This window comes from Bos taurus, chromosome 5, assembly GCF_002263795.3.
Source record: "Bos taurus isolate L1 Dominette 01449 registration number 42190680 breed Hereford chromosome 5, ARS-UCD2.0, whole genome shotgun sequence".
Lineage (NCBI taxonomy): Eukaryota > Metazoa > Chordata > Mammalia > Artiodactyla > Bovidae > Bos > Bos taurus.
Window position 1 is genome coordinate 109,919,284 of NC_037332.1, and position 14,481 is coordinate 109,933,764.

The following is a 14,481-nucleotide window of genomic DNA, read 5'->3' on the forward strand; positions in this document are numbered from 1 at the left end:
GGGGCCTGGGCTCTGGAACCTGATGGACCTGAGCCCAAAGCTCAGCCTTCCTTCATCCCCACTGTCAGCTGGGAAAGGCCACCGCACCTGTCTGCACCTCAGTTTCCTCTGCTGTGAAAATGCGGGGGCGAGTTCCCACCTCACAGAGTGAACAAAAGCCCTATAGGAGGGCCTGACTTGGCATCTAGCTCCTGGCATGAAGGTGCCCACAGCAGCTGGCAGGCTCTTCCCTCCTGGCCCGTCACATTTACAAGCAGGCCATGACCTTTGAGGGCACCCAGTACACTGTGTTTCCTGGAGATGAGATCAGAGGCCTCCATCCTCCCAGGGGGTCAGAGTCTGGCTCAGGGACAGGCCTCAGAGGAGATGCTCGGCCAGGCTCTCTGAAGAAGTCAGAGGCACCGCCATCACCAGCACCATCCACCATCTTTGATTTGCAAGGTACTTGACAATTTATGAAGAAATCTTCTCATGCACTGCTTTGCTGACTTCATGATACCTCCAAAGGTAGGCCATGGACCCCCCAGTTCACATATGAGGAGACCACGGAGGGGACACTGTTACCATGCGAGGCCAGGATGTCATCTCTCCTTAGGCTTACCTGCCTGGTGGGCCCACTGTGAAATCAATCCCCTGAGTGTTATCCTCAGAGGCCTCTCAGGAACCCCCTTCCTGTTGGCACCTAAGGAACCAAGGGCTCCAGGACCCTCAACCCTGCCCACCCAGATCATCCTTAGACCCTGCCAACCTCTGCGTTCTTGGCCCAGTGGAGGGGGCTGGCTCCATAGCGGGGGTCTTTGCTGTGAATCTGGCTGCTGTCCATGCTGACAATCATTTCAGCACACCTGGGGAGAGAGAAGCCATGTGGGAATGAAGAAGGCTGGCAGGGGCAACCTGATGTTGAAAGAGGTCATGACTTCATCAACTGGTGAGGGAAAGCTCCTGCAAACAGAGTTGCAACAAAACCAACCAGCAAGCATGTCGTGGCATTTCAATGGTATCCTGAGTCCCTCAAGGCATAGCTCAAGCCCCTTCCTCCAGGAAGCCTTCCTTGATGACTTCAGTCAGCAATGATCTCTCTCATTGGTGCTGGCTGCAGTGTTAGACAGGCTTGAGGTTAAGCCCCAGCTTCCTGCTGGTGACCTCTGGAAAGTGGCCCAGCCTGTCTGCAACATGGGAACGGTCCTAACAGGATGGGATGAGGAATAAAGGAGGATTAAAGGATAAAAGATATTCTAGCACCTGGTCCTGGGCCTGGCACACGGCCGCCCTCCATCTTCCCCCTGCCTCCCTGGTGTTTCAAGCAGGGACTGCGTCCTGTAGGAGGCGGTAGGCAGGGTGGTTAAGAGTACAGCTTTCCACTCCTAGACTCATCGGCAGAACTGAAAACAGGGGCTTCAGTAGACATTGTATGCCACTGCTGACTGCAGCACTATCCCCAGTGGCCAAAAGGCGGAGACAGCGCAAGTCCCCATGGACAGACGAATGGCTACGCAGAATGTGGGCTAGATTAATTCTATGGAGGGCTACTCTGCCTTAAAAAGGAGGGGCATTTTGATACCTGCGATGACACTAAGGAAGCTTGAAGACGTTAGGCCAAGTGAAACTGGAGCTTCACAGACCCAGCTCTCTACAAAGCTGAGCTGAGTTGACACCAACAGCAGAGGGGCCTCCAGATTAGGGTTGGGTTGGAATCAGTCCCAGTAACCCTAACACTTGTGATTCTCAGAGTGCAACTGCTGGGGCTGCCATGTGGTGGCAGAGGGATGTGCCTCCTGGGGGTCCTGGAGGCATGTGGCTGCATGCAAAGCACACTGAGGGATGAGACAACTGGTGCTGTCTTATGCGTAACAATCCACACGGGAGGCGTGGGATGTGGCCGCGGGTGTCGGAGGAGGAAGCAACCTGGACAGTATCTTGGAAGTAACCTAGAACAGGCAGGTTCCTGGGGCCAGCAGGGTGGCTAAAGTCAAGCTGTGCCAGCCCTTGGGTATGGGAGAGCATCACCCATCACATGTGCCCATTTGGATCAGCAACTTGGTAACCTGGTGACTAAGCCGGGGTGGGGTGGGGGGAGGGTGTTAGGATTGTCTCCAACCATTTGGTCAGGTCTTTCTGAAAGTTCTAGTTTGTCTTGGTTGTGTGAGTTGAGAATCAAGGAAAGGAGGGTTTGCTGAGCTTGGACCATACCTTTGAGGGGACAGCAAGGCCCTTCAGAGGCCAGCAAGGTGGGTGCAAACCCCAAGGAAGGAAGACTCTGAAGGAGGGTGAGAGTGCCTGCCCTCCACCCGAGGGGGGCCTCTCCCCGTTCTTTCTCAATGCTCATCTAGCACTGAGGTAGATGGAAGGTACTGGAAGGCACTGTGTGACTCCTGTGTCCCCTGACCTGGACTTTCTCTCATCCGTGTCTGTAAGCCAGTGCTTAGCACAGTGCCCGGGACTGAGGGACCATCTGACTCATTCACTCGTTCGTTCATTCCAGATACTGTACCTGCTTGGTAAGATTCTGAAACAGTCATCTCTTTTACCCGACCCCGCCCACATGCACCACACACACCAATCACGGAGAATTTTCTTGAGACAGGGCTCTCTAGGGCTGGGGAGAAAGGAACGAATGAATGTTCTAGGGACTCCCCTGGCAGCTAAGACTCCATGCTTCCAGTGCAAGGGGTGCAGGTTCAATCCCTGGCCAGGGAACAAAGGTCCCACAAGCCACATGGCACAATCATAAATAAATAAAACAGCTAACTTCTTTAAAAAAAAAAAAAGAGTGGTCCAGAGCTACCCAAGACAAGGCCCTGGCACCTGCGTCTCAGCCGTGCCACCAGCCAGGAAGGGAGGACGCATAAGGCGGACGAGATCTGGGGCCCCTATGCCAAATGTTCTTAGGCTTCCAGCTGGGCACAGAAGCCGCAGAGCCCTGTAGCCATGAAGGCGCTGTTCAGATCAGACTGAAGGGCTTGGGTGGTAGAGGATCTATCCACCCTCCTTCACGGGAGGGGGGCCTCCTGCACTGGGGCATCACCTGGGGGAGCAGGAGAGGGGAACCCCCTGAAAAGTTTAAGATTTTTTTCTCCAGTTTGGTAGAGGGAGGTACCTGCTCAGAAATTCAGGTGCATCACTGAACAACTGTCAAAGTCCTATTCCTGCATGGTGGAGCTGGGGGACTGAGATTCACACACCACCACCACTGCCCATTTATCAGATATTCATACTTTCTTTGTGCCAGGGCAGCCCCTGGCACTCAGATCTGACGTGCATCTAATGAGGGGGGCCACTGCTCACCTGAGTGGAAGGACAGAAAAGAGGCCCAGAGGACCGTGCAGGGCAGGGCGGGGCCTTACCCCTTCTGGGAGAACTTCATGGCCGTGTGGATGGGGTAGCCGCCGGGCCCCATGATGTTGCAGCGAGCATTACACAGCAGCAGCACCCGGACCATCTCCTGCTTCCCCAGCTGGCAGGCCAGGTGCAGCGGGGTCAGCCCCTGGTTGTTCACCTGGTTCAGGCCACCGGATGCGTTCTTCCCTAGGAGCTGACAGCAAGACCGTGGGGTGGGCGCGAGAGCCAAACACAGCGAGGCCCCCCACTCGTCCCTCCCCCAACACCCACCACCGTGGCCGTCCCTCTCTGGGGCTTCAGGGGAAGGGAAGAACCCAGTGAGACTCGGTGAGAACCCAGCCAAGAACTTTAAGAGAAGCAACGGAGAAAGGAGGCTCCAGGGCCAGGAAGAAGCTGGCTGTGCCAGGGTTGGCTGGGGCGCTGGTCTGGCCCGACTTTGGCATGCATGAAAATTTTCTCAATCAGGAAACTTAAAAGCAGGTTGTATCTGGGATGGGCACTGGGGGGTCTGGGAAGGAGTAAAAGACTTGCTTTTCACTGTATATCCTTCTATCCTGCCTGAATATTGTTTTGCTCTGTGTAGGTATAATTTCTTTAAAAGAAAACAAAACAACATACCAGTATTCATAAGACAACTGCAAGGCTTTTATTTCCTTGGTTGTGGCTGAAAGTTGTCTCCCTGAAGTTAATTATGACCCCTGTGGGCCCTTGTGATTGGCTGGGTCTGAGAACAGGTTGGGGACCCAGCAGGGAAGCTGAGGTGCTGGCATCCAGGCCTGACTCAAGGACAGTTCTGCCGCTCACAGTTCTGTGGTCCTCCCTGGGCACATTTCTTAACTGCACTGAACCTCGGTCTCCTTGGTGAGGAGAGGACAAGAGCCCCCATCCACAGAGAATTAACTAGAACACATATAACACTGAGTGCAGGGCCAGATACAAGACCAGGGATGAAGAACAGGTATTGATGAGTGTGTCCCACCCTCTGCTTGGAGCCAGGCTCCATGTGGCGCTGTGCTGGGCCCACAGCGGGGTCTCAGTAAGGGTGAAGTTCAACAGTGGGTGCACAATTCCCTTCCCGCTGAGCACTAATCATAAGACGGGAATCCACATTTTCTGGAATAATGTGGTTCCATTCTAATGCCAAGGGCAGAGACAAGGATATAATCTTTGGAAGAATCTTCTAATTCTAGGCAATAAAATACAGCCCACTATTCTGTCTCTTCTATCTGATATAGAAGGTAGCTTTTTCGTCACTTGATCTACTCGCCCACAACTTTTATTTTTTATTTTTCTGCCCAGCGAATCAAAACTTTAACAGAAGGAGCCTCTCTGGCACAAATGCCCACAGCAGCCCAATGGAGTTTTATTTGCTTGAGTTCCTGTAAAAAGTTAAGTCCCAGGTCCTGCTGGACCATGGGCACCTCGAGGCAGGAGCTGAAATGCATTCACCCAGCCCAGGGGTCAGGCCTATGGCGGGTGTTTGGGATAAACTGATGGGCGGGTCTGGACTTCGAGCTCAGTTTGCTGGGCTGGAGGACGTTCCCTCGGTCATTGGACCAAAGGGGTCAAGGATGTGTCTCCGTGACAAGCTTGCAGAGGAAAGAGTCGGGTGCGGGGTAGACCCACCATGGAGGAGCTCAGGCCTCAAGGATCAAGGTGGGGCAGTGACACCTGAGCCCAGGGTCCCGAAGACAGCCGTGGGCACCGTAAGGTGTGGCCAGCACCAGTCGCCCAGCCCCCACGCCTGCTCACCTGCAGCACCTGGGAACTGTCACCCTGGACCGCGTAGTGGAACGCGGTCTCCCCGCTGTTGTCGGTGACGTCCATGTTGGCGCGGCAATGCTGCACAAGCTCCGACAGGACCTCGGTGTCGCCCTTGCGGCAGGCCAGGTGCAGGGGCGTGCAGCCCTCCTCATTCTCCTTGTTATTTGCGCAGCTGCAGGGGAGAGAGGGCTGGGGGGTGAGAGGTGTGGCACCAAGTGGGCGGGTGCTGAGAAAGCCAAGGGCACACTCAAGGGAGGTGGGCGAGGAGTCCAAGAGCGTTCGTGCCCTGCTCGAGCCGTCTGCTTCAAACCCAGGGCTGAGTCACCGAGTTATTGTATCAGACGTCATTTTCTTCTCCATTTTTAGTTCAGTGTGCACACGTGTATGAGGGACGTGCCTGAAGGCCACCTCAGCCTGAAGTGAGCAGTGGGGTGGTGTAGAAAGAATCGCAGAAGACAGAAATCTCACCAACCTTGGGCAATTCACTTAAGCTTTTTCCAGGCTTCAATAACCTTATCTACAAAACTATAAAAAATAAAACCTGCCAGGCCTGCCCTAGGAAACGGATAGAACTATTGTGAGATGAAACACCGTGACGTCCGGAAACAGGCTGGTTAAGCTGTAAAGGACAGTGAAGGGTTTTGAGCTTTGGGGCTGGGAGCGGAAGCAAGATGTCCGAGGTGGAAAACCGGAGGCACGGCCACCTCAGGGCAGGATGGCGAGCGGGAGTCCGCTGGCCGGCACGGGGTCCTCACCAGGGGTATCCACTGACACGTGTTGGCCGAACGGACGTACGAATGAAAGTGCTGCAGCTTTAGAAGGGCAACAAGCCTTTGGAAGGAGACACCAAGGCACTGGAGCCTCGTCAGCTGAGTGACCTTACAAGACCCATAACCTCTCACTAGAGTGACACCACCTCGTGGACATGTCAAGAGGATTCAAGTTCATGGTGTATCAAAAACAGTGACCAGGGACCTGGCACCTGGTAGCCACTCCGGAAACGTTTCAGCGCTCTCTGACTTCAGTCAGCATTCCTCCACTCCAACCCAGAGGCAGTGCCGCCCCCTTCTTGAGTCAAATGTTCTGGGCCACCTCTGATGCTATGGAGGGAACTGAGGCAGGGCTGAGAACTCCCCATCCCCACTCCCAGTGTCTCCAGGGTCCTGCCCTCCCGCCCCACCTGGTCAGGTCCCCCGCCCACCTGATGATGTGGCTGTGATGGAAGCACTCTCGGATGCCCAACTCCACCGCCAGGTGGGCCACCGACCAGCTGGGGTGGCTGCGGATGAGGTCGGTCAGCTGCTGCAGGACCTCAGCTTGCAGGATGTGGGTGGAGCTCTCGTAGAAGGGTGGCAACTGGGAAGAATACTGCTGGAAGTTCACCAGGGCGTCAGCCTCTGTCTCCAGCTGGAAGAGTCTGAGGAGCCAGGACAGAGGAGGAAGACGTGAACATGAGCCAGAAGAGGCCCTCAGCCCATGCCCTTGATGGAATCCAAAGACTTGCGTCCCCTCAAACAGGTCCTTGCCTGCTTCCAGGTGTGGACTGACCTGCTCCAGCTGGACTCTCCTTCCTCCCACACACACCCTTAAGTGGAAGTGGTGCTTCCTTTTTATCTGAAAAGATTTCCGGTCTTTTCTTTCTTTTTTAAAAAATAACATCACATATATTTCCACAAGCACTGATGCATATCCATGGCCCAGCATGTAATCCAAACTCACCAGGCCCATGAGGAGATAAGAAAATATGAAAGAAAACTAACAGAAACAATACACAACAGAAACAGATCTATAAATAGGGGTGGGGTGGGGCTGCAAACACTGACGCTATCTGATACAGACAAAATAACTGTGATAATACTCAAGAGGGCAAAACAGACAATTTTGGCAAATCACCTTAAACTATTAAAAACAAGAACCAACCAAGTGGAAATTGAAGAACTGACAAATACAATAGCCAAAATTAAGAGCCCAGTGGCTAGGCAGAATAGCAGATTGGACAACGCTGAATAGAAAATTAGTGAAAAGGAAGATAGGTCAGAAGAGAGTAAACAGAATAAAACATGGAGAGATAAATCTTGGAAAATACAGGAAAATAGATAAAAGACATAGGAACCCCATGGCAAGAGGAGCTTGGCAGGCTACAGTCTGTGGGGTCACGAAGTCGGACGTGACTGAGTGACTAAGCACATAGACTATATCATGAAAAGCTCTAGCACACAGATAGGTGGAGCCACAAAAATGGAATAGAAAAAGAATTATATAAGACCTTTCTGGTGGTACAGTGGATAAGAGTCTGCCTGTCAATGCAGGGGACATGGGTTCAATCCCTGGTCTGAGAAGATTCTACCTGCTGCGGAGCAACTAAACCTACGTGCCACGATGACTGAACCTGTGCTCTAGAGCCCACAAGTGGCAACTACTGAGCCTTTGTGCTGCAACTATTGGAGCCCAGGCACTAGAACCTGTGCCTCACAACGAGAGAAGCCGCCACAGTGAGAAGCCCACCCACAACTAGAGAGCGGCACCTACCCTCTGCAACGAGAGAAAGCCTGCACGCAGCAACGAGACCCAGCGCAACCAAAACCAGAACTGGTTCATCAATGTTTCTAAAAATAAAGAGAACTGTACGAAACCACACTTGAAGACTTAATGACTATGAACTTTCCAAAACTGGTGGAAAGCATTATTCCATCAATTTAAAATATCCAATATATATAGGATATAAAATATCCTATATCCTAAATTACTAATCTACCCCCCTCACCAAATCCACACTTACACTCCTCCCACTGAGCCACTGAGCAGTGTCTTTATTCTTTAATCTTCCCTGGTGGCTCAGATGGTAAAGGATCTGCCAGCAATGCAGGAGACCCAGTTTTGATCCCTGGGTCAGGAAGATCCCCTGGAGAAGGGAATGGCTACCCATGCCAGTATTCTTGCCTGGAGAATTCCATGGACAGAGGAGCCTGGCGGGCTACACTCCATGGGACTGCAAAAAGTCAGACACAACTGAGCAACTTTCTTTCACTTTTTATCCTTTAATTTGGCTTTGTAACTGCTTTACAAAGACAGTATGATGGAAGTTATGCTATCCTAGTTTTTAGACCAAGGCTTTCAGAGACTGGAAGCCTCTATCTCTTTTTTCTTGGTACTCAACCATCACACTGCAGGGAAGCTGAAGCACCTATGGGGATGACTCTCAGCCCTGAAACCTTAACCCTGAATGAACTCCCAGTCAACAGCCAGCACCAACTTGCCAGTTATTAGTCATCTTAGAACTGGATCATGCAGTCAAGTCACAGATAATACCATGTATTGAGTTGGCCAAAAAGTTCATTTGGGTTCAAACATACTTTTTGGCCAACCCAATAGAATCAAACTAGCCTTTCCCACTAAGGTGCGCTCAACTCACGGATTTGTGGGCTAAATAACAATGGCACCCCACTCCAGTACTCTTGCCTGGAAAATCCCATGGACGGAGGAGCCTGGTGGGCTGCAGCCCATGGGGTTGCGAAGAGTCGGACACGACTGAGCGACTTCCCTTTCACTTTTCACTTTCCTGCATTGGAGAAGGAAATGGCACCCTACTCCAGTGTTCTTGACTGGAGAATCCCAGGGACGGGGGAGCCTGGTGGGCTACCGTCTCTGGGGTCGCACAGAGTCGGACACGACTGAAGTGACTGAGCAGTAACATACTGTTCTAAGCCACTAAGTTTTGGAGGAGTCTGTTGCATAGTAATAACAGAGAGTAACATATATTGGTCAACATATTGTAATGTGGCGATAACTGACACATGTGCCACGTTACAGCTGCTAAAAACAAAATGCAAAGAGAAAACATTAAAAAAAGGAAAGAGGAAAAAGGTTATCTTCAGAAGGCAAGCATGAGACTCAACAATGAAGCTCAACAAGCTCAACAATGGAATGAGATAATGAGATGACATCCTTAAAGAATTAAAAGAGAATAAATGGCATTAAGAATTCTACACCCAGAAAAAAATTTCAAGTATGAATTTGAAATTAAAATATTTCACCAAAGGATAAAAAGAGAGAGAAAAGCAAACAGGTTGATTGTTTCATTAGTGGACCCAAACAAAAGGAAATATAAATGGATTCTCTTCAGGCAGAAGGATCTTGACCCTAGGTGGGTGGTCAAAGAGGCAGGAAAAAAAAAAAATTAAGCACCATAAAAATGGTAAATATGGGAATGAATCTAAGTAAATACTGAGAGTATAATGTCTTATTGGATTTAAATTAAAAATACTATAAAAATAATAGATGGCATAGAAGTCTTGATGGGGATAAATGGAGTTAAAGGGTTCTAAGACCCCTTTATTGTTCTGGAAGATGTCAAAGTGCCAATTATAGTTCTGTAGGGTCAAGGATCATCAAAAAAGCAAGAGAGTTCCAAAAAAAAACATCTATTTCTGCTTTATTGACTATGCCAAAGCCTTTGGCTATGTGGATTACAATAAACTGTGGGAAATTCTGAAAGAGATGGGAATACCAGACCACCTGACCTGCCTCTTGAGAAATCTGTATGCAGGTCAGGAAGTAACAGTTAGAACTGGACATGGAACAACAGACGGCCAAATAGGAAAAGGAGTACGTCAAGGCTGTATACTGTCACCCTGCTTATTTAACTTATATTCAGAGTACATCATGAGAAATGCTGGGCTGGATGAAGCACAAGCTGGAATCAAGACTGCCGGGAGAAATATCAGTAACCTCAGATATACAGATGACATCACCCTTATGGCAGAAAGTGAAGAAGAACTAAAGAGCCTCTTGATAAAAGTGAAAGACAGACTGAAAAAGTTGGTTTAAAGCTCAACATTCAGAAAACAAATTTCATGGCATCTGGTTCCATCACTTCATGGCAAATAGATGGACAAACAGTGGAAACAGTGGCAGACTTTATTTTTGGGGGCTCCAAAAGCACTGCAGATGGTGACTGCAGCCATGAAATAAAAAGACGCTTACTCCACTTACTCCTTGGAAGAAAAGTTTCGACCAACCTAGACAGCATATTAAAAAACAGAGACATTACTTTACCAACAAAGGTCCGTCTAGTCAAGGCTATGTTTTTCTAGTAGTCATGTATGGATATGAGAGTTGGACTATAAAGAAAGCTGAGCACAGGAGAATTGATGCTTTTGAACTGTGGTGTTGGAGAAGACTCTTGAGAGTCCCTCAGACTGCAAGGAAATCCAACCAGTCCATCCTAAAGGAAATCAGTCCTGAATGTTCATTGGAAGGACTGATGTTGAAGCTGAAACTCCAATACTTTGGCCAACTGATGCGAAGAGCTGACTCATTTCAAAAGACACTGATGCTGGGAAAGGTTGAAGGTGAGAGGAGAAGGGGATGACACAGGATGAGATGGTTGGATGGCATCACCAACTCAATGGACATGAGTTTGAGTAAACTCCAGGAGTTGGTGATAGACGGAGGCCTGGCGTGCTGCAGTCCATGGGGTTGCAAAGAGTCAGATACGACTGAGCAACTGAACTGAACTGAACTGAACTGAAGGTCAAGGATGTATGTTACAATCTCTAGGGTTCTATCAAGAATTGTGAAGGGTTTCAGATTTTACCCTAGTTGCAAACTAACAAGTGAGTCTGACACAGTTTCATGGATGCTGGCAGAAGACTCAAGATTGCTGGATCAAAGACACAGGGTAACTTATTATTCACAGCAATAGCATTTGTGCCAGAGGATCAGCATTTGCGCCAATTCTCTGGGATCCATTTCCCAGAGGGTGACATGAAGAGGGTCAGGTGACAGCTGCTCACGTTGCCTTAGAAGAGAGAAACCCTGAGTGCAGGGAACTTGAATCTGTTCAAAATCATCAATGAGAACATCTGTCTAAGCTTTGCTCTGGAGGAAAATATTATCTTGATTACACAGTAGAGTAAGCAAACCTACACTTTGCTCTAGTCTAGAACCTGCCTCTATCTTCCACGGCTGTTCACAAGACAAACATCCTTGTGAAGTTAGAGTGGAACAAAGGCAGTCAGAGGCTCTGCTTGTAAGATGTACAGAAACACAAAAGGCCCATGGAGAACCACCTCCCAAAAGATATCATTAAAAGATAATAATAGAGTACAGATTTCCAAGCTGATAGAGATGGGTAAAATGGAATAAGAAGAAGAAAACATTCAATCATGAATTGCAAAAGCACTATGCTAAGTGAAAAAAGTCAGATTCAAAGGACTACAGGCTGTATGATTAAAATTAAAGCTCTCAGAAAGCTGGGAATAAAAAGGAACATTCACAACGCAACAGAACAACACCGGAACCAACAAAGGTGTGTATCTGGGTATTACTTTTGAATCCTGCAACTTCACTAAATTCACAGATTAGCTCTAGTAATTTTTCTAGGGTGTGTATCTGGAATCATGCTCATCCTCTTGCTCAGTCGCTAAGACACATCTAACTCCTACGATCCCGTGGACTGTAGCCCACCAGGCTCCTCTGTCCATGGGATTTCCCAGACAAGAATACTGGAGAGGGTGGCCATTTCCTTCTTCAGGGAATTTTCCCAACCCAAGGATCGAACTCACATCTCCTGCATTGGTAGGCGGATACTTTACCACTTAATCCACACAAGTGGTAAAGAATCCACACAATCTTGAAATACAGACATACAGAATACCCCTGCCAAAACGCTGAAAGGAAAAGAACTTTATGTTTTAAATGTCCAAGACAGCTGAGCAGGTAGTTGCCCAAAGAGGACTGCCAAATGGTCCATCAACATATCGAAGGGGCCTAACTGCATATGTCATCAAGAAAAGGCAAGTTAAAACCGTAATTATGTACTACTACAGATCCAATGGATCAGAGGATGTGACGTAACAGGAAATCTCACTTGCTGCTGGTAGAATATGAGATGGGCATTATTCATGGACGTTGAGAATATGTACTGCGTCGACCCAGCAATTCCACTCCTGGATAGATGCCCAGCAGAAATACAGGCATGTATGCACCAAAACCAGAGACAACCCAAACATCTGACAATACCAACAGATACATAAAGTCAGGCTGTAGTTACACAGTGGAATTCCACTGCACTGAAAAGGACCGACACAGCAATGTGCAAAACGCAAACCTCCAGGCAAATGCTGGTCAAAGGAGCCAGACATAAAAGCAGTTATAAAAGTCAGATTAATGATCACCTTGGCGGGGGGGGGGGGGGGGGGGGAGGAAGAGGGGCTTCCGGGGTGCTGCAATGTTCTCCTTCTTGACAAGGGTGGTGAGATTTGCAACAAATACCTCAGTAGCCATCACTCCTGGGTATATATCCAAAGAAAATGAAAGCACTAATTCAAAAAGATACATGTGCACCAACGCTCATGGCAGCATCATTTACAATTGCCAAGATATGGAAGAAACCTACATGTGCATCGACAGATGAACAATGGAATACTACTCAGCCATGAATAAGGATGAAATTCTGCCGTTTGCAACAAGGGTGGATCTATGAAGTATTATGCTTAGTGAAATAAGCCAGACAGAGAAGACAAACATAAGACGTTATCACTTATCTATAGAATCTAAAAAACAAAACAAATGAATGTATGTATCAAAACAGAAACAGATTTATGGATGCAGAGAACAAACTATTGGTTACCACTGGGGAGCATGAAGAGAGGAGGGGCAAAATAGGGGAAGGGGATTCAGGGATACAGAAAACTACATTTAGGGCCTCCACAGTGGTCCAGTGGTTAAGAACTTCTCTTGCAATGCAGTGGGCACAGGTTTCATCCCTGGTCAGGGAACTGAGATCCCACATGCCACGGGGCAACTAAGCCCCCATGCCGCAACTAAGACCTAGTGTGGCCAAATAAATAAATACTAAAAAAATAATTACGCATAAAATAGATGGCAACAAGGATATATTATACAGCACAGGGAAATAAAGTCACTGTTTTGCAATAACTTTAAATGGATTATAGTCTACAAATATATTGAACCACTATGTCATAAACCTGAAACTGTAAATCAAGTAGACTTAGAAAAAAAGACCCAGAAAATAAAAAAACAAAGAGAACAGGAGGAGAGGAGATGACGGTGAATTATGTCAAACAGGAAAACTGCCTGAATGCGGGCAAATATGGAGTTAAGGAGATTTTTTTTTTAAAGCTTATTTGTACATCAATAGGAAATATCTAGTGAAGAGGGGGGAATTATGTGGGAGAGACAGGAAAGAACTGGTGAACTGATGTCCTGACACGGAGAGGAGACGATGACCTGGAGGCGGGAAGGGGCTCGGTCAGACGCACGGCTGGCGTGTCTCGAGTCACGATGGGGATGGGCCTGGATGTGGGTACAGGTTGGGGTCGATGGGGTGGAGGGAGCTCTTCTTCTCTTCCCCTGGTTTCTGCTTTCTCAGTGAGACAGAAGCCAGGTCATCAGAGCACAGAGAGGAGGGACTGGAGGCGGAGGAGGGAGGACCAGACGCGCCTTCCAAGAGAACCAGAGAGTTTCTTTATTAATCTGGAGGCCCTAGGTCTTAGTCGTGGCATGGGGGCTCGGTTATCTCATGGCATCCTGACCAGGGATGGAACCGGTGTCCTCCGCATTGCAAGGGAGATTCTTAACCACTGGACCATTAGGAAAGTACCTACGTGTAGGCTTGCCAAACGCACAGGCTCGCATCCAGCCCATCCACCCTGAGATCTGAAAGTGAGAGTGGTCAGTGTGGAGGGGTGTTCCTCCAGCCATGGTGGAGAATTGGAATTAACTTGTGTTGGGGTTTTGCCAAGTAAACATGATGAACAGAGAAGACAACAGGAAAGCAGAGTGTATGCAAGTGTGTGAAGACAATGATATGCTAGCTAAGGAGTGAAATTTGGAAAACTCAGCAGTGGCCACAGGAATGGAAAAGGTCAGTTTTCATTCCAATCCCAAAGAAAGGCAATGCCAAAGAATGCTCAAACTACTGCACAGTTGCACTCATCTCAACACGCTAGTAAACTAATGCTCAAAATTCTCCAAGCCAGGCTTCAACAGTACGTGAACCGTGAACTTCCAGATGTTCAAGCTGGTTTTAGAAAAGGCAAAAGAATCAGAGATCAAATTGCCAACATCCACTGGATTATCGAAAAAGCAAGAGAGTTCCGGAAAAATATCTACTTCTGCTTTATTGACTATACCAAAGCCTTTAACTCTGTGGACCACAACAAACTCTGGAAACTTCTGAAAGTGATTGGAATACCAGACCACCTCACCTGCTTCTTGAGAAATCTGTATGCAGGTCAGGAAGCAACAGTTAGAACTGGACATGGAACAGACTGGTTCCAAATTGGGAAAGGAGTACGTCAAGGCTGTATATTGTCACCCTGCTTATTTAACTTATATTCAGAGTATATCATG

General features: G+C 48.4%; 1 protein-coding gene across 5 annotated transcripts in view; it reads right to left on the bottom strand.

Moving 5' to 3' along the window:
* Window positions 1–14,481, bottom strand: part of PLA2G6 (phospholipase A2 group VI) — a 58,800-nt gene that overhangs the window by 27,461 nt on the left and 16,858 nt on the right. For all 5 annotated transcript variants that reach the window (XM_010805735.4, XM_015471385.3, XM_005207367.5 and 2 more), the window contains 4 exons: window positions 6,305–6,520; window positions 5,092–5,275; window positions 3,345–3,532; window positions 749–845 (listed from right to left, as the gene is read on the bottom strand). In XM_010805735.4, coding sequence (XP_010804037.1) covers window positions 749–845; window positions 3,345–3,532; window positions 5,092–5,275; window positions 6,305–6,520 — 685 coding nt within the window. The remainder of the gene's footprint in view (window positions 1–748; window positions 846–3,344; window positions 3,533–5,091; window positions 5,276–6,304; window positions 6,521–14,481) is intronic.